Source organism: Betta splendens, chromosome 2, assembly GCF_900634795.4.
Source record: "Betta splendens chromosome 2, fBetSpl5.4, whole genome shotgun sequence".
Lineage (NCBI taxonomy): Eukaryota > Metazoa > Chordata > Actinopteri > Anabantiformes > Osphronemidae > Betta > Betta splendens.
Window position 1 is genome coordinate 6,074,397 of NC_040882.2, and position 27,486 is coordinate 6,101,882.

A 27,486-nucleotide genomic window follows, 5' to 3' on the forward strand; every position below is an offset into this window, starting at 1 on the left:
CTGGGATTGTGTGGAAAAGTTGAGATAAAACAGTTTTGTTTACAGTACACTCTCTATGTCACAAGGGACATTACCAGGTCAATGAAGGATCTAAAGAATGATATTCTTGACAACATATCGGGCACCAGAACACAGGGGGCGCTGGTCCGATCTAGGTTTCAGAGCGTGACTGATACGGATGCTTCTTCCAGATTTTTTTTCAGCCTGGAGAAACGTAATGGTCAAAATAGGTCAATCCACAGCCTGTGATCCACTGCAGAGGTCATCCTGGAGGAGCCTGGTGACATCAGGAGGAGGGCGGTGCAGTTCTACAGGGACCTTTTTCAGAGTGAGTACACTGAGGATGAGGAGGGCATAGACTTCTTCTGTGGGGATCTTCCTCAGGTGTCTGGAGAGACCAACGATGCCCTGGACATTTCTCTGCAGGAGCTGTCTACAGCCCTGCAGGGCATTACGGGAGGGAGAGCTCCAGGGCTGGATGGCCTCACTGTGGAATTTTATAAGACGTTCTGGTGTGACCTCGGAGCAGACTTTCTCTCTGTGGTTCATGAGAGTCTGACAGGGAACTTCCTGCCTCTCAGCTGCAGTTTGCTGCCCAAGAAGGGTGACCTTTAGGATAGCAAGAACTGGCGTCTGCCTCTCCAGCCAGTGTGGAGAGTCCTCTACAAGCCACCACTGAACAAAAGGACTGAGGACCTGCAGTGGAGGATTCTACATGGAGCCATCGCTGTGAACTCCTTCACTGGGAAGATCAACCCAGGTGGTCCCTGCACCTGTGTGCACTGTGGTGAAACAGAGACTGTCTTCCACTGTTTTATGGACTGTACACGACTGGCTGAGCTTTTTAATTTATTACCTCATGTTTTTAATGCATTTAAAGAACTGTGGAGTGTTAATAGTTTCGTCTTCGGTGCTGGTTACAGCAGAACAAATGCAGAGAAGTGGCAATTGTTGAACTTCTTGTCTGTTCAGGCCAAGCTGGCCATTTACAAGACCAGACAGGTGAAGGACCATGTGGTGGTCCCTGTGTTCTGTGCCTTGGTCAGGGCCAGAGTGTGGGTGGATTTTAAGTTTTTCAAACTCACCAGTGACCTACCTTGTTTTAAACATCAATGGTGTTACCAGGATGCCATCTGTTCTGTGGTGGAGGATGACCTTGTTTTTAGTCCTGCTACTAGGACTTAATGAAACCATGTCAATTACTGTATGGATTCAGGTTTGAGGTATTTACGTTCAGTCCAGATCCAGTTTCTATGTTGCTGCAAAGAACAGTTCCAATGACCCAAACGTTACTGATCCTCATGTGAGTGTGACTCATGGTGTGACTTTGATGACGTCACATGGAAACTGGTTACTTCTAAACCAGAATCACATCATTCCAAAGGAGATTTGCACTGCACTCGGCCTCTTGCAGACCTGTGCAGATTAATCAGTTCTAGGACTTTTGCAGCCATTCGCAAAAAAACATTTACATAACATAAAATATTATAACAGTTTTTCAGATCTTTTACTGCTGCTCAACTGTGTTGAGGAAGAAGTGAATTTACTTCAGCCCCATGTTTCTGTTTTCTGACAGTAGTGGGACATTGAATGTGACTTGAGTTCCTGAGGAGACAGAACAGTCCCTGACTCTGACTGTGACGTTAACTGACTGGAGGCTGGATCACTGATGACAGCAAGAACTCAACTACAAACATCACAACAACTTAAGTCAGGCAGAGTCACAATTGTTTTCAATTATTGATGCTCAGAGCAGTCAGCGTTCACAACAACGCTGTGACTCGTGTTCCTCGGTACAAAGAGGTCGTCCACCAATCGTAGCATCAGTGGTTTGACTGACGCTGACCCTGTGACTCATGTTCCTCCAGAGACGCAGCAGTCGGCCTCCAGTCATCAGATGAGCACCCACCCTGAGCCTGGCTCTTTCTCTGGAGTTTGTCCTCTCCACGGTGGCCTAATGCTTGTTCAGGGGGAGGCTGCACAAACACGCTTTACATCAGGAATTGACCATTTCAAATAAATCATGTTCTGGCTTCACAATAAAATACTTCTGATTTCATTTGATTTATGTTTGTGGTAATTTTAATATGTTTATAGGTCAGATATTGGTTCAGAGGTACAGTGGTTCTTTTGCTTGTCTTCTACTATTGAAACGTAACTTCCACATGTTTAACTTGTCTTTTGTTTCATGTTTGTGTCACCATCACTTCAATGAAGCCAGCAGCTTCTCATTCATTTTAGTTAATATCTAAAGTTATTGAATGACTTCTATGTTTTTGTTTTCTTGTCCATGAGCTTTTCTGTACGACATCAAACTGTTATTGGTAAAGAAAATGAGAATTAAAATGTCAAAGAGCAGCAATGAGGACACAGGTTATTGACCAGAACGTACTTTAACAACACTAACACAGGAGCATTAATGTGTGAAAACACTGTTTATACAAACATGCAAGCGAGTAAATTATATGCATAAAAATACATCAACCCTGTCCCCGATATCCAACTACTGCACCACACACTTCATTTCCCACATGATCCTGGTGGACTGGACACAGAGCAGCTGGTCTCAGATCAGTTCACACTGAGACTCGTCTCCACTGGTTCTGGTACCTCTGTCAGTCAGTTGTGGATGAAGCTCTGCTCCCAGTAACATGGACCAGTCAGAACCTCCACACACACACTGCTGCTGCTTCTACATCTGGATCTTCTCCAGCTGCATAGAGAATGAGAGCAGAGAGCAGATCAGTGAGTGTCTACAGAGACTCCCTTCATCATCTGTCACATCCAGGACAAAGAGCAGCAGGACTTCAGTCATGTTCAGAGCAGAAGTGGAGCAGCTGTTAAGCTTATTTTAGCTCATTGGCCTGAGCTCAGTCGGACTTAGATGTGATGACTGGACTTCAGCAGAGGTTCTGCTCTGGACCAGCACCACATGGTTACTACATGGAACCATGGTTCTATCAGCCAGACTGATCTCAGAGCTGTGACACACATGAACCTGATCAGTAGTTAGTGTTGATGCTACGACACTTTGATGAGTGACTGGAGCTTTACAGGAAACACTGGATCTCTGCTGTGACACTAACTGAGTTTAGTCCAATACTGCTGAAAGCAGCACAGACTGACTCCAACCTCTACTGACCTCAGAGTCTGCAGTCCATAGTCTGGACTCTGCACCAGGTCACGAAGAGCCTTCACTGATGAATCCCGCAGGATGTTGTATTTGAGGTCCAGTTCTGTCAGATGTGACGGGTTGGACTTCAGAGCTGAGACCAGAGAATCACAGCTGATCTCTGACAAACTGCAGCCTCTCAATCTGAACAAAGAATCAAAGATGTGGATCAAAGCATTAATAATGAGTCAGATTTGTGCTGATCACTGATGTTTAGTCTAAAATGAGCAGTGACTTTGTGCTTGTGTTGTTGTGTCGTCATGATCTCAGCTTCTACACATCATCCACATGTCAGCACAACATTCATACACCTGTTGATGTCAGCACTGATTCACAAGCTGCTGTTGACCTCAGTCACATCTGGAATCAGTAGAGAAGCTGATGGACTGAAACTTGATTGAAGCCAAATATTAGTGGCCATGATTTTCTCTGATTCTTGTGATAAAGTGAATTGAAACCAACCAACACTGGACATTTTCTCCAGCTTCTTCAGAAACATCAGTGAGAAATGCAAGTGTGTAACTTGTGAAGATTTCATCTCAGTCAAACACAACTCAGTGAAATGAAGTGAAACTGCAGAAGAAGAATGTGATGAATGAGTTTCCAACCAGGATGGACCTGCCTGGTTCCACTGGGAACAAACACACACTCACTGACTGGCTCCTGTTTGGTGCCACCTTGAGTTTCTGTGCAGTGGTTCTGATGAACTGGACTTTGTGTTGATGTGAACTGACTGTGTGGTGTTCACAGCTGGAAGGACCTGGGTTCAGCAGGAGCCTTTCTGTGTGGGCTTCTCATGTTCTCCCTGTGTCTGTGTGGGTTCTGTTCTGGTTCTGCAGCTTCCTGCCACAGTCCAAAGACCTGAAGTTCTGCTGCTTAGCTGCTGACTCTGAGCTTCCATAGGTCTGATTGTCTGTCTCTGTGTGTTGGACCTGTGATGGACTGGTGACCGGTCCAGACTGGACCCTGCCTCCTGCTGAGTGACAGCTGGGATCAGCTCCAGAACCACGCAGACCCAAACAGGACCATTTGTTGGGATGATGGATGCATAGATGCAGAGAAAACCACTGTGAAAACCATGACTGGACGTTTGGACTTGGACCAGTTCTGGTTGTTTCCTTAGTCTTAGGATTTTTATTCCTAAGAAACAATTTGGATTCAAAATTTAAAGAATATTTTTTTATATTGTTGTCTGTGTTTTAATGTTCAGTCTTTTTTCAGTGGAACCAAAGTGATCAAACTAAACAGTAAGTAAACAAAAACCAAACCATTAACTCTCAGGAGTGAAACCTGCTGGTTCCCTGAAGCGGAACCACAGTCAGAACCTAGAACCTAGAACAGTAACAGTCAGTGAACTGACCTCAGAGTCTCCAGTCGACAGTGACGACTCTCCAGAAAACCACACAGATGCTTCACTCCTGAATCCTGCAGGTTGTTGTCACTCAGGTCCAGTTGTTTCAGATGTGACGGGTTGGACTTCAGAGCTGAGACCAGAGAATCACAGCTGATCTCTGACAAACTGCAGAGACTCAATAAAGAATCAAAGATGAAACAGTAGAAAACAGTTAGTTGAATCCACCCAGTGTCTCATGATGTCGTCATGATTTTCTCTCAGATTCTGTAACAACATCTTTGTGTGTTTATTGTGATCCATTGGTTTGTTCCATGTCGTCTTGATGGAGACAGAACCAACAACATGATCCTGACTGAAATGTTCCTGTCTAAACTGATAAACAAACTCCAACGTCTCGTCTGATCTTAATGGTCAAAGTTTCAACCTCCAGTTTCTCTGTGTCTGTGTTCAGACACTGAACAGAGACAGAGGAGGAACTTTCTCATCAATGTGTGGTTGGTTGATCTCACAGCACTGATGCTGTCATTCACCTGGATGAGGCTTCATCTTCTGAGACCATGTAGATTCAAGGTTTAATACACTTTAATAATCTAAGAGGGAAATTGCTGTGAATATTTTGGATTCACAGACAGAATGAGGAACGAAAGAGAACCACACACATTAACACAGATACACATAACTTTTAGGTCATCCTTGAATGAAAACAGATGTGAATTATATAATATTTATAAAAACAGAAGGATTGTTGTATACAGACAATATATATACTGTAGATACATGTAGATGTGATTGTAAAGAGGCAGTCTGTGCATCAACAGTTTCTGCTGAGCAGAGGTTTCTCCTCCTGCTCTGTTATGTGTCTCACACTCACTCTCTGAGAACATGTTCAACTCAACAATCATCTGAAGACAACTGTCAATAAACAGGTTCCCTGAAGTGGAACCACAGTCAGAACCTAGAACCTAGAACAGTAACAGTCAGTGAACTGACCTCAGAGTCTCCAGTCGACAGTGACGACTCTCCAGAAAACCACACAGATGCTTCACTCCTGAATCCTGCAGCTTTTTGATGCTCACTGATTCACAAGCTGCTGCTGGAACCAGTAGAAAACCAGACGAGTTGGATCAAAGACTTCATCTGGTTCCTTTCATTCATCGTCTTCTCTCTAAATCTGAACTATTCTGTGTCGTCTGATGGAAAATGTTCAGACTAATGTTTGGATCAAACTCCAAACTGACCATTATTGATGAAGTGAATCATCTTTAGAACTGATCCCAGTCAGATGGATGTTCTCTCCTCTGGTTCTACATGGAACCTAGAACCTTCTGTAGCAACATGTCTGCAGCCTCATATTCATGCTCCTGTTTCCTGCTTGTGTCTCTACAAAGTGACATCATTGTCTGACAGGAAGCATCACACACAGGTTGAAGTGTCGCCTGTTGATGGAGACGAATCAGACGCCACTAAAGATCCTTCAAACATGTGGAGACATGATTTACTCTGAGTCTCTGCTGTTGTGTCACATTTACAGAAAAAGACGTCACAAACTTCTGTTCATGAGCTTCATAGACTTTAGAGTTGCAACAAACTGTCAATCATTCCTGCAGGTTTCTGACTCATGAGTCTCTTTTCATTCTAAATTCAAGTGGAGACGTTTAAAGTGATGAGCTGAAAAACTGCTGCTGAGACATGAACCAGGAAAAACACTGACCTCAGAGTCTCCAGTCGACAGTGAGGACTCTCCAGTCCAGCACACAGAACCTTCACTGATGAGTCCTGCAGGTTGTTGTAGCTCAGGTCCAGATGTGTCAGATGTGACGGGTTGGACTTCAGAGCTGAGGCCACAACTTCACAGTGAGTCTCTGTGAGTCCACAGCTATAAAGTCTGTGATGACAGAAAATATAAAGTCTATAAATGTGAAGTGTCTGTGACACAAACTGACTTCAATGAATGTTGATGCTGAAGCAGCTGTAGCTCAGTTGGTCTCATCCATAACAAAGTGTGAAGCTCTGTTGGTTCCACCAGATCCCAGAGATTAGAACCAAAGTACGTCTGGACAGAACCAGAAGAACCAAAGACAGATCATAGAAACAAGTTGCAGACGCTTCATCCACTGAAAGAAACCACCATCAGCTGTGATCACATGTCAACTGTCAAAAGCTTTTAGCAGAAAATCTTCAGAGCTGAAGTTGAACTTTTGGATTTGACTTATAGGAAAACTTTACCGATTTTGAATGGGGGTTGACCAAAAAGACCTCGGGTAATATTTAGGTATAAAGGGACACTCAGATTGCTTCATAAGACAGAAGATCCTGATGTTCATTAGATTTACAGCTGCTTTGATCTGATCCTCAACAAAGACGTTTTCTAGGAACCAGTAGTTGATGTTTTCACTGTGTGAACTTTTAGATTCTGTGTGAAGTGTTTCTCTTTAACACTGAGGCTTCAGCTTCATGTTGCTGTAGAATATTAATGATCACATTAACGTTGGACTTACTGAGCCTTTCTGCAGTTCCTCACAGCTGGAATCAGTCTCTGTCGTCCCTCCTTTGATGTGTTGTACTGGTCCAGGTCCAACTCATCCAGAACCTCCTCTGACATCTGCAGCATGTAGGCCAGAGCTGAGCACTGGATCAAGGAGAGTTCCTTCTCTGATCTGTTCTCTGACTTCAGGAACTCTCGGATCTGTTGATGGACTGAGCGGTCGTTCATCTCCATCAGACAGTGGAAGATGTTGATGCTTCTGTCTGGAGAGATTTTATCACTGTTCATCTCCTTCAGGTTGTTGATGATTGTCTGGATGGTTTCTGGACTGTTCTCTGTGTGACCCAGCAAACCTCCTAAGATTCTCTGGTTGGACTCCAGACAGAGGCCATGAAGGAAGCGAAACAAACAGGTCCAGGTGGCCACTTGGACTGAGGAGGGATTTAAACATGGTTCTACTCAGGACAACATCCAGAGACGGGAAACCTTCAGAATAAAGCTCAGCACTTTTATTTCCAAACACCACTTTTAATTTTTTAAGAATTAATTTGTTGTGTTTTGAGTCTTTCAGAAACTCCTCCAGTTCCTCCATCTTCCCGTTGGTGTAACAGAGCATCATGTGAACAGCAGCCAGAAACTCCTGAACGCTCAGATGAACAAAGCTGAACATCTTGTCCTTGGTTTTCCTCCCTCGCTCCTGTTTAAAGATCTCTGTGAACACTCCTGAACACACTGAGGCTCCTCTGACATCGATGCCGCTCTCTTTCAGATCTTCCTCATAGAAGATCAAGTTTCCCTTTAGCAGCTGCTTAAAAGCCAGTTTAGCCAATGACTTGATGTAGTTGCTGCTCTGTTCTGGTCCGTACTTGTCTTTAGTCCGATCCATCTGGAACCCCAGGAACTCTGCGTACATCTCCGTCAGGGTCTTGGGCAGCTCTCCTCCCTCTCTGGTTTCCAGCAGATCCTCCAGAACCATAGCAGTGATCCAGCAGAAGACTGGGATGTGGCACATGATGTGGAGGCTTCGTGCCGTCTTGATGTGGGACATGATTGTGTTGCTCTGCTCCTCATCTGTGAATCTCTTCCTGAAGAACTCCTCCTTCTGTGGGTCAGTGAACCCTCTGACCTCCGTCACCACCTCAACAAAGTCTCCATGAATCTGATTGGCTGCTGCAGGTCGTGTGGTGATCCAGATGCGAGCAGAGCGTAGTAGTTTCCTCTGATGAGGTTTGTCAGCAGCTCATCCACTGAGGTGGACTCTGTGACGTCACGTTGACCCGTCTCCTTCTCACTGGTGCTACAGTCCAGTTGGAGGCGACTCTCGTCCAGTCCATCAAACACAAACAGAAGTTTGAAGCTGCTCTTGTCATAGTTGCTGTTTCCTGATGACTGTAGATGTGTAAAGATGTAATTCAGAGCCTCCAGGCTGATGGACTCAGTTTCTGGGATACATTCATGAATGAGCTCTGACAAACTAAACTTCTGTCCCTTCAGTGGATTCAGCGACGGAAGGTGAAGGGGAAAATCAGATGCACGTCTTGATTGGACCTTTGTTGGGTCCAGTCCAACACAAACTGTTCACAAGGACTGTTTTTCCAATCCCAGCGATTCCATTGGTCAACACTGTTCTGATGCGTCTGTATTTACGCAGGGAGATGTTGAACAGGTCACTGGGCTTCACTGGCTCCTCTGCTGATCTTTGCTTCTGCTGTGTCGTCTCAACCTGTTGGACCTCATGCTGTGTGTTGATGTGTGAATCCGGCCCAGCTGTGATGTACAGCTCTGTGTAGATGTCATCCAGACGTTGGTCGACATTCTGACCAGCCTGGTTTCACACACAGAAACTGGCTTGAAGGTTGATTGAAGCATCTGCTGGTAATATGTGATGAGCTGTGGCTCTGGTACTGGAACCCATCAGATCTGGGTCCAACAAGACACAAAGAAGACAAAGTGTGAGGTGTCACAAATGTCTTATTCATTGATTCAAGTCTTTGTGTTATCGAAAATTATGAAGAGCCTGAAACACTATCACTAGTAAAGAGAAGTACTTTGCTGTATCTGATTATTAAATTCTGGTCCACATTTAAAAAACTTAACCTCCAACACATCAGTAAATGTGAAATTGTGTCTGTGATGTTAAAAATGTTGAGATAAATCCTCCTACTCTGCAGACAGTCAACCAGCTCCTCCTGCTTCATCCTCCTCAGGAAGTTCACTGTGATCTTCAGAAACGCGTCCTCTCTGCTGCTGCTCCTCCATCTGCTCTTCATCCCTCACCATCGCAACTCACTCCTCCTTCCTCCTCTGCCTCATCTAAGCATTGTGGGTAATCTGACTCAGGAATCCTTCCTGCATCTTCTTCAGCTTCCTTCTTCACAAATGTGACAATGTTTTCCTCCAGCAGCTGGAACAGAAACTATAATGAATGGACCATGATCCAACTAAACCATGGAGCCAAACATCAGATCCATGTTGGACACACTGACATCCACTGGTCCTTAAAAGAGGTTGCAGCATGGAGATGATTGCACACAAACAATGAACAGTAGTAGTGTTTGTTACATGGTACAGACCATAAGATATGGAGTCCAGCTGTGTTTGGTGCTGCTGGACAGACTGAGCACTGGGAACCTCTGAGCTCTGCTGGTCCACTCTGTGGAGGAACCATGAAGAATGAGTCCACACAGAGACACACACAAGGTAAAGGTCCATGAAGTGATGTTGGATGTGAGCAGTGAGTCAGAGACTCCCTGTAGTGGTGAAGGTTTACTGTCAGTCAGTGGCTTCAGTCTCAGCTCTGAACAACATATATCTCTGCCTCCCTCACTGAACAAGGCTGAAGTGTTGGAACAAGGAGTCTGCTGGGATCAGACTGGTTGTACTGGGCAGCTCCCAGTGGGAATATGTTGAACTAGGAACATTTAACTACTTCCTACATTCATTCATTGTTGGACGTCGGCTCTGGTGTCGACACTGGGACAAACAGTCGTCTCCACTGCAACAACATCACAACTAAAGTCTCCAGTAGTAACTTCAATTTACTGCTGCAAGTGAAGAAGCTTTAAGACATTTGACCAAAACCTTCATGTAGAGACGTCAATAAACAGATTTGATCAGAGATGATCAGCTGCTTCCTTTGACGTCAGCACTTCATTAGAAGAGGAGCAGCCCCTGAGACCCTCTACAGGATCAGAGCTTTAGCTACTGCTGGATGGAGATTTGATCAATGATCAGAGTGAAGAAAGCTTCTCCTTCACATCAACACTTCAAACACAAATCAACCAGATCAACAAATGGAAACAACACAAATGTTTATCATCAGAGAAAGTTTACATCGGAGTAATCAGAATGATTCAAACTGACAACAACTCACTGTGACTCTGATACAGGTTGGTCTTTGAAATTTACACCATCATCCTTTGACCAGTCGCTCTTGAAGGACACACAGCTGGGTCCAGGTTCAGGTCCAGGTTCAGGTCCAGGTTCAGGTTCAGGTTCAGCAGATCCTCGTCTCTGATGGGACCTGATAGAAAAACACCTACAGTGACTCTCACACATTGAGTCCTAAATGAGCAGTAACAGTAAATCAGTGATGTGTCTGTGACTTGGAGACAGAATCATCACCTCTGAGCTTTTCTCTTTATCTCCATTCTTCTGATTTTAGAGGGAGGGGCTCCCTCATCTCTGTCCTCAAACTGGTTCATGCTGCTGGATTCACACTTTCTACCTTCATGTGGAGAAGAAACACAAACCATTCATCTTTACATCAACTCAAATCCTCCTTCTTCATCATCAGCTGCTCCTCCACTGATTGTCTCTTCTTCTGTGGTTCATATCAGTGTCAGCTGGATGCAGTCAGACAGTGGGAGGCAGAAGAAGCAGCTGTTATAAATCTATGAAGAGTTCATTGAATGGTGAAGAGATCACACTTGAATTCGACATTTTTGGAATAAACTACTACCAAAATTCCAGTCATGTTTTGCTAATCTCAGGTTATGACTTTATGGCAGAAAACGTCAGAATAAGACCTCAGGAAAGAAGAAGCAGAGAGACTGTTTGAAATCATAGAGACCAGAACATTGTCCAGACTTAAAGCTCATCCAGCTGGTTTGGGATGAACTGGACAAAAGAGTGAAATAAAAGCATCCTACAAGATTCAGGGGAACTTCTGCAATGAGAAGAGGAGCTTTCTGATTTCCATTGTAGAAAGAATGAGACAAGTTTGATCAGCTGCTGTTTCAGCAGACACATCAACACATTTCATATCATCGGACTGGAACTATTCTGGACATGAGTTAATACACGGAAGGTGCCGTTTCGGCCCAGCGGCTGCAGGGCCGAGACTCTCCTCGCCTCCACCCTCCCTGAGGGAATATCTGGACTTTACATTCCACCGTCATGGACCCCCCTCATGGACTCTGTTTGGTTCTTGTGACTTATTCTGTCAATGGTTGCCTTGTGTTTTGATCCTCTTATGCTTTGTCCTGGGCCCCCTCCAGTCCTCCCTTCACCCATCTTGCTTGGTTGTGTTTTTTTCCATTGTTTTGGTCGTCTAGGAATCCGCCCTAGACGGAGGGGTTCTGTCACAGCTCATGTCATTTAGTCACGGTTTCTGTTCATTTCCGGTTTTATTTTGTCACTACTTCCTGTTTCATCACCACCACCAGCAGTTCCAGCTTTACTTCCGTTTCTAGTTAACTCACCTGTGTTCTATTGGTAATCAACCCACCTGCATTTAAGCACCACCTCATGCCGTAGCACCCTGCTGGATTGTCTGTGTTTTCATGACCAACGTTCCAGCGCTACTGTCCAGTCCCAGCGTATGATCCGGGTTTTTGTCCGGTCGTTTTTGTCTGTTGTCCAGCCTCTGGCAAAAGTGAGCCGTTAGTTTAACCATTGCCTGTTTTTGACCTCGCTTTTGCCTACTCCCTGTCGAACCTTGTTTTTGCCTGCATCGTGTATGACATCTGCCTGCCTGACGACGAACACATTAAACTGCCGTTTTTACTCTAGTCACGCTGTGCATTTGGGTCCTTCTTCCTGGAGTTGTGACAAAGGCTACTTGTAGCATCAACAAATATTACACCACTGGTTTATTTAGAAGTTCAATTAGAAAACAAACTATAGTTGATGAATATCTCCATGCTTTAAATAATAAGTCTTGTTTTTTTAATCATTTTTCTTGTTAGTTGGTTTCAGTTGTTTGTGTTTCTTACTTTATTACATGAATAATGACCGTGTGTGTTTAGTCTCTGATGCAGCACATGAATAGAGACTAATACAAAAACCCTGATACACTGGATAACAGCTGTAGCAGCTGTTTGTCTGTGACTAGTCATTCTAGTCATTTGTTCATTTCACAGCAGGCAGCGTTATAGCCCTCTTGTGGGCGTTGAAAAAATGGTCGCAGTTCTCAAACACTAAATACTGAAGACAACATGCTTTGTTTCAGCGAACTAATTTTAATCACAAAATACCAGAAGCAATTCAACCCGTGTGGAAACCTAGAAAAGCAAATACACACCACAATAAAGACCCGCATCTTTTCTGCCATTGTTGTTTAACAACACAATAGTCACTTAAAAGCGGTCACGTGACAAATGAACGAACGAACGATCCGTAAAGAGCCGTATGATCGAATCAGGAACGAACTGTAGCGTGTGTTGCTCGCTACAGAGCCTGAGTTATGAACGATGAACGAGAACGAGGAACTAAACCGTGCGGCCCAAGCTGCCTTTCATGGTGGCTGGTAGAGAAAAGTGAAAGTAAAACTTCTTTTGACAATTAGTGATATTTCTAAAGCCAAAAGAAACAAAAATAATGTATTTGCATGGTGCAATTACTGTGTCGAAAACGTATTATTATTAATATAATTGGTGTCCTTATTATTGATATATTTTATTATTTTGTGGCACAGTAACACAAAATCAACACGATAGAATTTGTGAGTATTTCTTAACACAAATACATTATATACACAATAATACGACACACATCTACAAGAATCCATTCATTAATTATGATTTAATTAATGAATAATGTATGTCGGGTGCCAGATGACAATATAAATGAACGTTAAATATCAGACATGGTTCATTCCCTTGTTTCTCAGTCCACACAGGCCAATAACTGATCTACAGCTGTCACGTGACAAAAGAACGAAAGAACGATCCGTAAGGATCCGTGTGAACTAATCACAAAAGAACTGTAGTACTTGCTGCTCGCCACAGAGCCTGAGGGTCTGGATGTCATGTGGTAAAAGACCAGACCCTGAACTCCATCAACTCCTCACATTCGGTTCTTATCAGTGTTAGTTTGACAGAAGTGGATCGTGTCTCTTCTTCCTCTACATTAACAAACAGACTCAGTAACGGTAATGTTGTTAAACTCACTCACCTCAACTTTTCCTCTTTTTCTTGCTGTTTATTTAACTTCCTTCTCCTCTGTTTTCTCTAAATGGAGTTTGAACAGTTCTGTTCGACACAGTATTGGTTTTTTAAAGCGGAAGTGTCGAGGAGAAGCGTCTTGAGCGAGTATCAAATCACGTGACTAAAGCGAGAGACGCTTTAAAAACATGGCAAGCGGACTTAACATCTATAAGATGGACATGTTTCACATTACAGATGTCTGTATTATATTTATAGTCCAAACTGTAATTAAAGACTACAACTCTATTTTGACAAGTCAACTATTAAAGATATAAAAATATTTTAATAGTCAGACATCAGTTCCATGTGAGCGGCTCTTCAAAGCTGGAGAGTTGGTGAGAAGCAGTTTAAAGCCACGTTCTGTGGAAACGATTTTAACATAAAAGTCTTTGATTTAACACAATGAAAAACATGTTTCCTCAATGTTGTAATAAACAAAGTTGCAGAAGCACCAAGTACAGCGTTAATAACATCTGACTATCAAACACACAATCACTGAATGGACTAGACATTAATAAGCTGTCATAATCAGTAGAGCCGGGAATCGAACCACTGACCCTACAGGAGCTTTTGTTTTTCAGTTTGGCTGCTCACAGCAGCTTTGACCTCAAACAGTCGTGACTGAGCCTCAGGTCGTCTCAGGTTTGTAGGTGGGATCTTACCTGTCATGGGTGAACCAGCCTTCCATGTTTATACCACACCATCAGCAGCTCTAAGGCTTTGTTGGTTTCACCAACACAGACACACACAACCAATTACGTTCACATCACTCCTGCTCTCGCTGCCTCCTGCACCTTCTCCTCCACCTCCTTTTCATCCTCCTCCACCTTTGTTGGCTCCTCCTCCTCAGTCTCAGTCAATCTCTGCCATATTCTCGCTCGTTCTGTCATTTGTAACCTGTCATAACACATAATATTAAAGGTTATTTTGAATCAATGACAACTTGAAAACATTAATCAAATAATCCGGATGGAAACAAATCAGAGCTTTCTGTTTGATTCATGTATGTAAACAGAAACTCACTGATGTCGTCTTTCACACATAGATAAAGGCTAAAAACCTTAATAATAAGTAACATTTCTCTTTAAATAGTGTTAGATTGGAGCCAGGAAATAAGCATATTCAACTTCATGAAGGTGCTGTAGTTCACAGACGTCCATTTTTTTTACTTTCTTTTGCTCTCTCCAGTTTGTTCAGTGAAGTCATTTTGTGTCGTTTCTCCAACGATGTTGCTCAGAAGAAACGTGTCCTAGCTCCTTCAAGCACATCAATGCACACTTTGCAGAGGTCGACAACAATCTACACATTGATGCGCTTCTTGTTCATGTGGTTGTAACATCTCAATAAAAAAACTGTGAAAGTGAAGATCGGTGCCAAGCGGTCCCTGGAACTAGAGGCAACCAGCAGCCATCAGAAGGTGAAGATGAGCTCTAGTGATGAAAGGCCTAGTTCAGGATGCTGTGGTCTTGAATGTGTAATCTTAATTGTCAGTAACTGGGCTCTTTTCCTGACCTGGTCAGCCAGCAAACGGGCTGCTTGGTCTGTAACATGTGGCAGAGACCACACATGCTCATGTCCTCCGCTGGTCTTTTTTTGGCCCCACAAAGTGAGTAACATCACATTTTTCATCCTACATGTCTAAAACACACATCAACATCACAGCAGCTTCTTCCAGATCTCAGTATTTGATCCTCCAGCTCAAAGGACTCGTGGTCATGAACAACAGGACAAACTATTTGAGGATCCCTGTCAAGCTACAGAATGAGGGCAAGTGGGGGACGCTACAGCTCAGCTGGAAAGCTTCACTACCAGATGCAGTCAACCCATGTCATCACTTGGTAAAAACAAAGTCTCACTTTGTAACATTTAAGATGCTGCGTGTGTCCTTTCTGTTCTCACACCGACCGTTCCCTACGACACCTTGCAGCGCAGCTGGGATGAAGGCACTGCCTTAAAGTTGTGGGCTGTGAGTTGCCGCCTGCTCTTCATCCGCTGGCGATAAACAGACATGAATCATGAAGCTCTCCTGCCCGCTATGATGTAAAACCAACTAATACGTTGTATTAGGAGAAGCGCAGTGAGGGACCCAAATGCACAGCTCAGACACAGCTTGAGTTCAGACGTTTCAATAAGGCTCGTGGTCAGACAGGCAAAGGTTGGTGCACAGGTTAACTCAGCTGCTGGCAACGGTACAGACAGGGAGCAAGCAAAGGGCAGTGATTCTACAGGCAGGGTTCAACAAAGAGCAGAGTCCAAAAAACTGAATGCAAGTGGCAGGCAAAAACACAGTCAATACACAATCTGGTACTGGCACACAAGGACTAACTGGTACAAACCACTGGAGCGTCACCACAGGTACACAGTCCAGTAACATGTGGTAACAAACTGGCAAACAACATGAGGTGTGGAGCTTAAATACACAGGCTGATTAAGAATGAGATGCAGGCGGTGAATCACATGACTGAAACATAAAGCAAGACAGAACTACAAAGACAGGAACTAGACAGGAAGTGTTAAAAATAAAACAGGAAATGTTGTGACATACATTGGTTTGTACATGATAGTGATGTATGACAAATGCCATTTTATTCAAGTTTCATACAAGACTCTCAATGTCCATAAAGAAAAGCTAATAAAAACATTATTAACAAACTAAATGTATGTTTCACTGTTTGACAGCAGAAAAACACAAACAAATACGTAAGCAAAAGTCCAAAGTAGCTGCTTAGAAAAGCTCTGCTACTTGTAAAAATAACACTTTGAACTGACCATTTTTATTCAGTTGTTGTAATATAATTCATGTGGTAAAAATAACTGTGAAATAAAATTACGAAAGTAAACTAACGTAACACGTGACAAGTTTGACCCAGATCAGAAGAACAAACACGCACACACACAGTGTACGTAGCAGGTACCGACTGTGGGATGAAGAACTGGAGAATCAGAGACTCATATGTGGAGAACAGACGTCCAACGTGCTGCTAACAGCTGCTTCCATCCAGTTTGTGCTGTGAATATGATGGATGGATTCATATCTGTGGGGACGTTGAGGCCCAGTCTGTGGTAATGTAGTGTCACTGCTGCCAGCAGAGGGCGCCACATGCACAACAGCTGAAGCTGTTTGCAGTGAGGAGGAAGTGAGTCCTGATGAAACTCTGACAACACAGACAGAAAGGCCAAGAGCTGAGTCAGTGCAGATAATGATTGACAGCTCACATCATGTGATGTTACACAAAATGCTGCTAAAGCTTCTCTTATGGAAGCGTTTCAACATTTATGCGATAAGTGAGTCAACAAACATGACGCTGAAGTGATTTCACACAACCTTCATGGTTGAGCAGAACCCAGTTGGGGGTGTTTTGCCACAAGTGGGGCTTGAACCTGAAACCTTCTTCTCAAGTCAATGCTCCACCTACTGAGCTACAACTGCACAAGAGTCACCAGGAAGATGAAAACTTTCTCAAACCAACTGAGACGTAAGGTAATTAATATTTATCAAATTAGTAGGCCTCATAAATCTCAGTAATGTGTCCAAAAACGTTCCCAGTTGCTTAAGAACAAGTGTGACTAACTTATTTTATTTCATTTATTTTTTATATTGTATACAGTACAATTATTTGAGCCATCTACAAGTATGTTATTCACTGGCTAATAAATGATAAAAAGAAGAAGCTGCAGATTTCTCATAACCAAACCAAGCTACTTTTTCTATATTAGAGAGTTTTTCCATGTCTCAGAAATTATTAAGGGAATATTCAGCAGTGGATTAAAATGCACGTAGTGAACTACTGTGTTTGCAGTGTATGGAAGCAACACACAATAAACTACCCTGCCTGTGATTCTTGAAATTAAGTCATGTGTTCAACACTATTACTGAGCACAACTGTGAAGGAATAAGTTACAGTAACATAATCTGTTAATTGTCCATTTTATGATCTCTGGTGTTTCGTATTAACTTGTGACCATGTTAACTGGTGACTGGGAATTTTTTTTTCTTTTTTATTCTATGCAGTTATTATATGATTTATGACTTATGTTCTGCAATTAATATCTTCTGTTTTGTCTTACATCTGTTTTATGTATTTGACATTTCAACTAGATTGTTAAATGGTTGTCTCTGTCTGACGAACTCTAGCTCCCAAACCCAAGGCCGGGGAGTTGTGTCTCTGTCTGTTGAGACTCTGAGCTCCTTCCTCTCTGATAGTCAGACGCCAGTGATGCAGGTGTGAGAATGAAAACATCTTTACACACACAGTGACAGTGATGAGATGGTGCATGTAATTTGATTGGATTACACAGACGTTCCACCGAAGTCTGACAGAGAAGCTAAAAGGCAGAAGCAACTTAAGGATCGTGGGCTCTTTGCATCACACCTTCGTGGTGTGTGCACTGATCTCCCAGCTGGTTTTTGGTTTGTTAATTTGCACGATCAACATCCATGTTTTTGATTTGCTTTTTTTTTTTGATTTTTATAATAAATCTCACAAAAGACAACTCTCTCATCTGCCTCTTTATGGGAAATTTCCACCACAGTGACCAACTTCTGAATGCTGCACTGGTTGCTCTTTGTGACGGCAGCAGTTTGAAGCAGGAAGAAGCATGTTATCTGTCCATGACGATGCCGTGTAAATGTGGTGTTAATGTCTTGTCTGTACACGATTTAAGTAAATGTAGTTGTATAAGAAACAACCTGACGCAGTTTGAACGTCGCTCGTGTTGTAGTTACATGTTTGTCACACTGTGCGGAAGCAGAGTGTCAGGAACCGTCAAGAAGAGACCGTGATGCAGGACCCACATGCACAGCCAGGGAACAGGCAAACAAACAAACAAAACAGGGTCTTACTCGAACAGGAACTGATGATGAAACACTGGAGTGAGGTGATTACACGCCATGATCTGGCAGAAAACTGAGGTGAGGACTGGTGATTAAATACACAGAATGGATTAATATGACGAAGACAGCTGCGAAGACAAGTAAAACCAGAAACAGCAAACAGACAGTGCTAACGGTGGTCATCAAAGGCTGAGATATGACACAGAGCAGCTTTTCATTCATTCTGGTCAATATAAAGTTATTCAATGACTTCTCTGTTTTTGTTTTCTTGTCTGTGAGCTTTTCTGTACGACATTAAACTGTTATTGGTGAAGAAAATGAGAATTAAAACGTGAAAGCGCAGCATTGAGGACACAGGTTATACAGGAAAGATGCTTTATAAACAATCTGTCTGTGACCAGAACGTCTACTACATATTACAACACTAGAGCATTAATGTGTGAAAACACGGTTTATACAAAAATCAGGTTTTCTTTAACAAGAAGAATTACAGTCAACACTGTCCCCGATATCTAACTACTGCACCACTAAAGCATTATTGTGTGAAAACACTGTTTATTCAAAAATGCAAATGAGGTAGTAAATTATACATGAAAATACATCAGGTTTTCTTTAACAAGAGTAATTACAGTCAACACTGTCACCGATGTCTAAATACTACCACTTCATTTGTTCACTTGTTCTGGCTTCTGTTTCAGTCTGTTGTGTAGGACGCTCTGCTCCCGGTAACATGGACCTATCAGAACTTCTCCACCTGCAGAGAGAATGAGAGCAGAGAGCAGATCAGAGAGACTCCCTTCATCATCTGTCACATCCAGGACAAAGAGCAGCAGGACTTCAGTCGTGTTCACAGCACAAGTGGAGCAGCTTCCTTTTAGCTCATTGGCCTGAGCTCAGTTGGTAGAGCGTCGGACTCGGAAGGCAAAGGTTCGATCCCCCGCCTCAGCATCAGGTGTGTCCTTGAGCAAGACACTTCGCACTAGAGCGCCCTCATGTGGCGGAAAATAAATTTAGGGGAAAGTAAAGGAATTTCCTTTCCTTTAACGTCTTGGACTGAACCATTAAGTCTGCTGACTCTGCACATTTCCCTCCAGTCCACAGTGAAATAAAATGCTGAGTCATGGCTTTAGAGACTACTTCCTGTTGGTCCATCACAGACAGAGTCGCTGTGTGGTGACCAACATCTTCTCTGCTTTGAAACATCAGCTGACACAGAAACATGAGAAGCTTTGGAGCAACTAATGACAGAAGGACACAGACACAGATGTGATGACTGGACTTCAGCAGAGGTTCTGCTCTGGACCAGCACCACATGGTTACTACATGGAACCATGGTTCTATCAGCCAGACTGACCTCAGAGCTGTGACACACATAAACCTGATCAGTAGTTAGTGTTGATGCTACGACACTTTGATGAGTGACTGGAGCTTTACAGGAAACACTGGATCTCTGCTGTGACACTAACTGAGTTTAGTCCAATACTGCTGAAAGCAGCACAGACTGACTCCAACCTCTACTGACCTCAGAGTCTGCAGTCCATAGTCTGGACTCTGCACCAGGTCACAGAGAGCCTTCACTGATGAATCCTGCAGGTTGTTGTATCTCAGGTCCAGTTGTGTCAGATGTGATGGGTTGGACTTCAGAGCTGAGACCAGAGAATCACAGCTGATCTCTGACAAACTGCAACCACTCAATCTGAATAAAGAATCAAAGATGTGGATCAAAGCATTAATAATGAGTCAGACACTTACTGATTTTTTTACTTCCTTTCTTTCAGTCATTGAATGTGATCAGTCCTGAAGGTGATTTGACCTCATGACAAACCTGCTACAGTTCACATCACATTAACTCACACAGAACTAAAACATGGAGTCTGACCTCAGAGTCTCCAGTCGACAGTGACGACTCTCCAGAAAACCACACAGACACTTTACTCCTGAATCCTGCAGCTTGTTCCAGCTCAAGTCCAGATGTTTCAGTTGTGACAGGTTGGACTTCAGAGCTGAGACCAGAGAATCACAGCTGATCTCTGACAAACTGCAGCCACTCAATCTGAATAAAGAATCAAAGATGACACAATAGAAAACAATGAGTCAGTTGAAACCATTCAGTGTCTTATTGTGTGTTTGGAGCTGAAGATGCTTCAGAAAGTAGAAGTTTAGAACCTAGAAGGTCCAGGACCAACAGGATGCAGGTTAAAACAATAACAAAGACTCTTAACATACATACTTAACATTAAGTAACTAAGGTTCCAGACACGTGACACGTTATAGAAACAATGTTCTATCGACGGAACAACATTGTCACAGAAACATTTTATACTGAGGAAACAGTTAATGGAGTCAAACTGATGGAAACAGACTAAAACTAAACAATGATCGGACAAAACCACAGAAAACGAAAACAGACTTTACTATGAAGACCCTCAGTGTGGATCAGTAGAACATCAGCTTCATGTGACAGCACAACGTTTACTTCGCATTAAAATCACACAGAACTAAAACATGGAGTCTGACCTCAGAGTCTCCAGTCGACAGTGACGACTCTCCAGAAAACCACACAGATGCTTCACTCCTGAATCCTGCAGCTTGTTGTTACTCAGGTCCAGTTGTGTCAGATGTGACGGGTTGGACTTCAGAGCTGAGACCAGAGAATCACAGCTGATCTCTGACAAACTGCAGCCATTCAATCTGCATAAAGAATCAAAGATGAAACAGTAGAAAACACAGTCAGTTGAAACCATTCTGTCTCATGGTGTCATGTTTTTCAACATCTTTGTGTCTTTATTGTGATTCACTGGTCTGTTCCATATCGTCTTGATGGAGACAGAACCAACAACATGATCCTGACAAATGTTCCTGTCTAAACTCTGATAAACACCAGTGAACTTCAGGCTTCGTCACCACAGAGAACAGAGACACTGACTCCACACATGCTACCAAAGTGTCTCCATAGGATCCAAGCTGTCAGTGACCTTTGACCTTCTCCACTCCTCTGGAACAGCTGTGCTTCCTGCTGCAGGTGATGGTGGTTCTGTGATGCTGCTAGGATTCATTTCCTCTTCTCTGCTCCTCCTCCAATCAAACATCATCCACTGTCTGTGGTATTTCATGATCATTAATTGTCACGGCGCGGTGTGCGCGAAGATGGCGACCCACATGCACGGCTTTAGGAGACTCTCAGGTTCAGATTGAGGGAGTTTATTGTCCTCAGTAGTCATATACAGGCAGAGTTCAGAACCGGGTCAGCAAATGGGCAAAAGTACAAAAACGGCAGGCAGGCGGTTAGTCAAAACAGGTTCTCGGTCAAAACACATACAGACAGCGTGGTAACCGGAAAGTGCTGGAATGGAACAATTCAAAAACAACAATCTGGCAGGGAACAAAAGTAAGTGCTGGTGGTTACAGTATATACTGAACTAAAGACCGAATTGAAAACAGCTGAACAAAATAAACAGGAAATGCAGGAAAAAAAACAGAGACTGTGACATTATTATGAGCTTCACAAAACTATTTAGTTCTGTGTCCTGTTCTGAAGCTGCTGCTGATTCTCTACTGCTTCTATTTGCTCCATAAGATTCTCTGTAGCTGCTTTATACAAGTGCCTTCATTTAGTCTCAGTCAGTTCAAAGAATCACAGTCAAACATGTAAGGCACATTCTCTTTGTAGAACCATCATCAACACTTACTGACTTTTTTACTTCCTTTCAGTCATTGAACAGTTGAATGTGATCAGTCCTGAAGGTGATTTGACCTCATTATAAACCTGCTACAGTTCACATCACACTAAACTCACACAGAACTAAAACATGGAGTCTGACCTCAGAGTCTCCAGTCGACAGTGACGACTCTCCAGAAAATCACACAGATGCTTCACTCCTGAATCCTGCAGGTTGTTTCCTCTCAGGTCCAGTTGTGTCAGATGTGAGGGGTTGGATTTCAGAGTTGAGACCAGAGAATCACAGCTGATCTCTGATAACCTGCAGCCGCTTAATCTGAATAAAGAATCAAAGATGTGGATCATAGCATTAATAATGAGTCAGATTTGTCCTGATCACTGATGTTTAGTCTAAAATGAGCAGAGTGACTTTGTGCTTGTGTTGTTGTGTCGTCATGATCTCAGCTTCTTCATGTCATGGTCTGGGTTCTTTAGACATTATTAGTTCCATTTCCTGTTTTTTCTTTACTGTTATCTGGTTTCTGTTCTACAATGTTGTTCCAGTATTACTTCCGGTCACATCATTCAGTCAGCTGCAGTCAATTAGCAATATGTCATGTATTTAGTCTACAGCATTCACCTCATTCCCCTGCCAGATCGTAGCGTTTTATCCTCAGCTTTGCCTGAACTCTGATTCTGCCTGCACCCTGTCTGTATCTCCACCCTGTGATCATCTGAGTATCGACCACTGCCTGTACCTTAAATCCTTCTAATGTACTGTACCTGCCTGTCTCCAGAGCCGTGCATGTGGTTTCACCATATTAAGCAGCCTGACACTTCACACCATCCACATATCAGCACAATAATAAAACACCTGTTGATGTCAGCACTGATTCACAAGCTGCTGCTGGAACCAGTAGAAAACCAGACGTGTTGGATCAAAGACTTTATCTGGTTCCTTTCATTCATCGTCTTCTCTCTAAATCTGAACTATTCTGTGTCGTCTGATGGAAAATGTTCAGACTAAAACTCCAAACTGACCATTATTGATGACGTGAATCATCTTTAGAACTGGTCCCAGTCAGATGGATGTTCTCTCCTCTGGTTCTACGTGGAACCTAGAACCTTCTGTAGCAACATGTCTGCAGCCTCATATTCATGCTCCTGTTTCCTGCTTGTGTCTCTACAAAGTGACATCATTGTCTGACAGGAAGCATCACACACAGGTTAAAGTGTTGCCTGTTGAGACGAATCAGACGCCACTAAAGATCCTTCAAACATGTGGAGACGTGATTTACTCTGAGTCTCTGCTGCTGTGTCACATTTAATGAAAAAGATGCCACGAACTTCTGTTCATGAGCTTCATAGGCTTTATGGTACGACTGGTTGTCTGACCACCAGGCAATGTATTTAAACCAGGGCTTGAGTGGGTCTAGTTGCTGGTGAGGCACAGTAGTTTGTGATGTACAGTATGGCTCATGTTAGGATTGTAGTACAATACGAAGTGGTCATAGAGCCTGTTCTTCCGTGAGAAACCATAAGTCTGTGTTTGTATTACTGCCTGCCTTGAGCGTTTTTCCTATTTTTTGTGTTTGAGCGACAGTGCTTTGCGTTTTTGCCTCCCTTGTCTTTTGCAAGCGTTTTTAGTTGGTATGGTTTTTGTAATAAACCCTTTTGTTTTTGGAAAACAACGACTTGTTGTCTCTCTGCATCTTGGGTTCCAGTCACTCCATGTGTGAAAATGTAACAGAGACATGAACTAGGAAAACCACTGACCTCAGAGTCTCCAGTCGACAGTGAGGACTCTCCAGTCCAACACACAGAACCTTCACTGATGAGTCCTGCAGGTTGTTAAAGCTCAGGTCCAGATGTGTCAGATGTGACGAGTTGGACTTCAGAGCTGAGGCCACAACTTCACAGTGAGTCTCTGTGAGTTCACAGTCAGAAAGTCTGTAATGACAGAAAATATAATTTTAAGTCTATAAATGTGAAGTGTCACATGAAGTGACACAAACTGGCTGTCACAACCTCAGTCATTTACATCACTGTTTTGTTCATTTCCGGTTTTATGTTCTAAGTACTTCCTGTTTCCAGTCACTGTTAGTTTCAGCCAGCTTGACTTCCGATTTCAATTAACTCACTTGCAACCTATCTAGCCATGCTTCCAGTACTTAAGCACCACCCTTAGCCTGGTTACCTTGCCACTTTGTCTGCGTTCATTCCATGACCAGCATTCCAGCATTGTCGAGTCGCCAGTTCCAGTGCATGACCCTGTTTGGTAAAACCATCTTGATTCTAGTTCAGTCTCTGATAGTCCGATCTAGTGTGTTTGACCTCTGCCTGTTTTTTGAGCACGTCTTTGCCAACACCTTGTCGGACCTTGCTTTTGCCAACCTGTGTATGACCAATGCCTGTCTAACTACGTTCTTATTAAAACACTTGTTTATCCAAGCCACACTGTGCATTTGGGTCCTTCCACAATTGTGCCATTGTGACACTGGCACAATGGTGATGCTGAAGCAGCTGTAGCTCAGTTGGTCTCTTTTGGATTTGACTCAAAGCTCCATCGAGCAAAGAAAGACAGAAGATCCTGATGTTCACTAACTTTACAGCTGCTTTGATCTGATCCTCAACAAAGACGTTTTCTAGGAACCAGTAGTTGATGTTTTCACTCTGTGAACTTTTAGATTCTGTGTGAAGTGTTTCTCTTTAACACCGAGGCTTCAGCTTCGTGTTGCTGTAGAATATTAATGATCACATTAACGTTGGACTTACTTAAACTTTCGGCAGTTCCTCACAGCTGGGATCAGTCTTTGTCGTCCCTCATCTGATGTGTTGTACTTGTTCAGGTCCAACTCATCCAGAACCTCCTCTGACATCTGCAGCATGTAGGCCACAGCTGAGCACTGGATCAAGGAGAGTTCCTCTGATCTGTTCTGTGACTTCAGGAACTCTTGGATCTGCTGATGGACTGAGTGGTCGTTCATCTCCATCAGACAGTGGAAGATGTTGATGCTTCTGTCTGGACAGATTCTATCACTGTTCATCTCCTCCAGGTTGTTGATGATTCTCTGGATGGTTTCTGGACTGTTCTCTGTGTGACCCAGCAAACCTCCTAAGATTCTCTGGTTGGACTCCAGACAGAGGCCATGAAGGAAGCGAACAAACAGGTCCAGGTGGCCACTTGGACTGAACAGGGATTTAAACATGGTTTTACTCAGGACAACATCCAGAGATGAGAAACTTTCAGAATGAAGCTCAGCACTTTTATTTCCAAACACCTGTTTTTTTGTTTTTAAATTTGATTTGTTCTGTCTGGAGTCTTTCAGGAACTCCTCCAGTTCCTCCATCCTCCCGTTGGTGTAACAGAGCATCATGTGAACAGCAGCCAGAAACTCCTGAACGCTCAGATGAACAAAGCTGAACATCTTGTCCTTGGTTTTCCTCCCTCGCTCCTGTTTAAAGATCTCTGTGAACACTCCTGAACACACTGAGGCTCCTCTGACATCGATGCCGCTCTCTTTCAGATCTTCCTCATAGAAGATCAAGTTTCCCTTTAGCAGCTGCTTAAAAGCCAGTTTAGCCAATGACTTGATGTAGTTGCTGCTCTGTTCTGGTCCGTACTTGTCTTTAGTCCGATCTATCTGAAACCCCAGGAACTCTGCGTACATCTCCGTCAGGGTCTTGGGCAGCTCTCCTCCCTCTCTGGTTTCCAGCAGATCCTCCAGAACCGTAGCAGTGATCCAGCAGAAGACTGGGATGTGGCACATGATGTGGAGGCTTCGTGCCGTCTTGATGTGGGACATGATTGTGTTGCTCTGCTCCTCATCTGTGAATCTCTTCCTGAAGAACTCCTCCTTCTGTGGGTCAGTGAACCCTCTGACCTCCGTCACCACCTCAACAAAGTCTCCATGAATCTGATTGGCTGCTGCAGGTCGTGTGGTGATCCAGATGCGAGCAGAGCGTAGTAGTTTTCCTCTGATGAGGTTTGTCAGCAGCTCATCCACTGAGGTGGACTCTGTGACGTCACGTTGACCCGTCTCCTTCTCACTGGTGCTACAGTCCAGTTGGAGGCGACTCTCGTCCAGTCCATCAAACACAAACAGAAGTTTGAATCTGCTCTTGTCATAGTTGCTGTTTCCTGATGACTGTAGATGTGTAAAGATGTAATTCAGAGCCTCCAGGCTGATGGACTCAGTTTCTGGGATACATTCATGAATGAGCTCTGACAAACTAAACTTCTGTCCCTTCAGTTGATTCAGCCGACGGAAGGTGAAGGGGAAAATCAGATGCACGTCTTGATTGGACCTTTGTTGGGTCCAGTCCAACACAAACTTGTTCACAAGAACTGTTTTTCCAATCCCAGCGATTCCATTGGTCAACACTGTTCTGATGCGTCTGTATTTACCAGGGGGATGTTTGAACAGGTCACTGGGCTTCACTGGCTCCTCTGCTGATCTTTGCTTCTGCTGTGTCGTCTCAACCTGTTGGACCTCATGCTGTGTGTTGATGTGTGAATCCGGCCCAGCTGTGATGTACAGCTCTGTGTAGATGTCATCCAGACATTGGTCGACTTCTGACCAGCCTGGTTTCACACAGAGAAACTGGTCTTGGAGGTTTGATTGAAGCATCTGCTGGTAATATGTGATGAACCGTGGCTCTGGTACCGGAACCATTGGATCTGGTTCTAACAAAACACAACACAAGTGTGAGGTGTCACAAATGTCTGGTTCATTGATTGAAGTCTTTATGTTAATGAACAGGCTGAAACAGTAGAACTAGTGAAGAGAAGAACTTTGCTGTATCTGCTTATTGAATTCTGGTCCACATTTAACCCACTAAACCTCCAACACATCAGTAAATGCGTGATTGTGTCTGTGATGTTAAATGTTGATAAATCCTCCTACTCTGCAGACAGTCAACCAGCTCCTCCTGCTTCATTTTCCTCGGGAAGTTCACTGTGATCTTCAGAAATGCGTCTCTGCTGCTCTTCCTCTGCTCTTCGACCTCACCATCCAACTCCTCCTCATCCTCCCAAAAAATTGAGCCATACATCAGATCCATGTTGGACACACTGACAATTTACTGTCTAAAAAGTGCAGCATGAGATGATTGAACACAACAGATTAACAGTAGTATTTGTACATGTACAGACCATAAATATGGAGTCCAGCTGTGTTTGGTGCTGCTGGACAGACTGAGCACTGGGAACCTCTGAGCTCTGCTGGTCCACTCTGTGGAGGAACCATGAAGAATGAGTCCACACAGAGACACACACAAGGTAAAGGTCCATGAAGTGATGTTGGATGTGAGCAGTGAGTCAGAGACTCCCTGTAGTGGTGAAGGTTTACTGTCAGTCAGTGGCTTCAGTCTCAGCTCTGAACAACATATATATCTGCCTCTCTCACTGAACAAGGCTGAAGTGTTGGAACAAGGAGTCTGCTGGGATCAGACTGGTTGTACTGGGCAGCTCCCAGTGGGAATATGTTGAACTAGGAAGATTTAACTACTTCCTACATTCACTCATTGTTGGACGTCGGCTTTGGTGTCGACAC

At 43.5% G+C, this 27,486-nt stretch overlaps 2 protein-coding genes and 1 long non-coding RNA gene across 8 annotated transcripts in view; all 3 read right to left on the reverse strand.

Annotated features, from left to right (window-relative positions):
* Positions 1-2,054: 2,054 nt before the first annotated feature.
* Positions 2,055-8,509, reverse strand: LOC114851100 (ribonuclease inhibitor-like). 5 transcript variants are annotated; one of them, XR_008694072.1, is made up of 4 exons: positions 7,025-8,509; positions 6,238-6,411; positions 4,533-5,616; positions 3,187-3,316 (listed from the first exon to the last, which is right to left on the reverse strand). XR_008694072.1 is itself a non-coding variant. In XM_055507098.1 (4 exons), exons 1-3 carry the CDS (start codon positions 7,297-7,299, stop codon positions 5,092-5,094), a joined length of 474 nt encoding a protein of 157 aa, XP_055363073.1. In that variant the 5' UTR covers positions 7,300-8,509; the 3' UTR covers positions 3,217-3,316; positions 5,057-5,091. The 5 variants fall into 5 exon arrangements, 2 of the variants coding, with proteins under 2 accessions (XP_055363075.1, XP_055363073.1); XM_055507098.1 differs by having other exon boundaries at positions 3,217-3,316; positions 5,057-5,116; XM_055507100.1 differs by lacking the exons at positions 6,238-6,411; positions 7,025-8,509 and adding an exon at positions 2,055-2,713 and having other exon boundaries at positions 3,143-3,316; positions 5,057-6,229.
* A 2,043-nt stretch (positions 8,510-10,552) lies between these two features.
* Positions 10,553-13,547, reverse strand: LOC114851107 (uncharacterized). The gene is made up of 3 exons (XR_003784994.3): positions 13,408-13,547; positions 11,741-11,878; positions 10,553-10,738 (listed from the first exon to the last, which is right to left on the reverse strand). It is a non-coding gene; the product is annotated as an uncharacterized LOC114851107 (long non-coding RNA).
* Positions 13,548-17,011: 3,464 nt separating this feature from the next.
* The window catches only part of LOC114851101 (NACHT, LRR and PYD domains-containing protein 14-like), a 34,622-nt gene continuing 24,147 nt past the window's right edge, over positions 17,012-27,486 (reverse strand). For both annotated transcript variants that reach the window (XM_055507089.1, XM_055507088.1), the window contains exons 4-12: positions 27,087-27,165; positions 26,839-26,962; positions 24,707-26,618; positions 23,708-23,881; positions 22,095-22,268; positions 20,791-20,964; positions 20,153-20,326; positions 19,796-19,969; positions 17,012-19,027 (exon numbers count right to left, since the gene is read on the reverse strand). In XM_055507089.1, the coding sequence (XP_055363064.1) occupies positions 18,931-19,027; positions 19,796-19,969; positions 20,153-20,326; positions 20,791-20,964; positions 22,095-22,268; positions 23,708-23,881; positions 24,707-26,618; positions 26,839-26,962; positions 27,087-27,165 (3,082 nt within the window). In that variant the 3' untranslated portion in view covers positions 17,012-18,930. The remainder of the gene's footprint in view (positions 19,028-19,795; positions 19,970-20,152; positions 20,327-20,790; positions 20,965-22,094; positions 22,269-23,707; positions 23,882-24,706; positions 26,619-26,838; positions 26,963-27,086; positions 27,166-27,486) is intronic.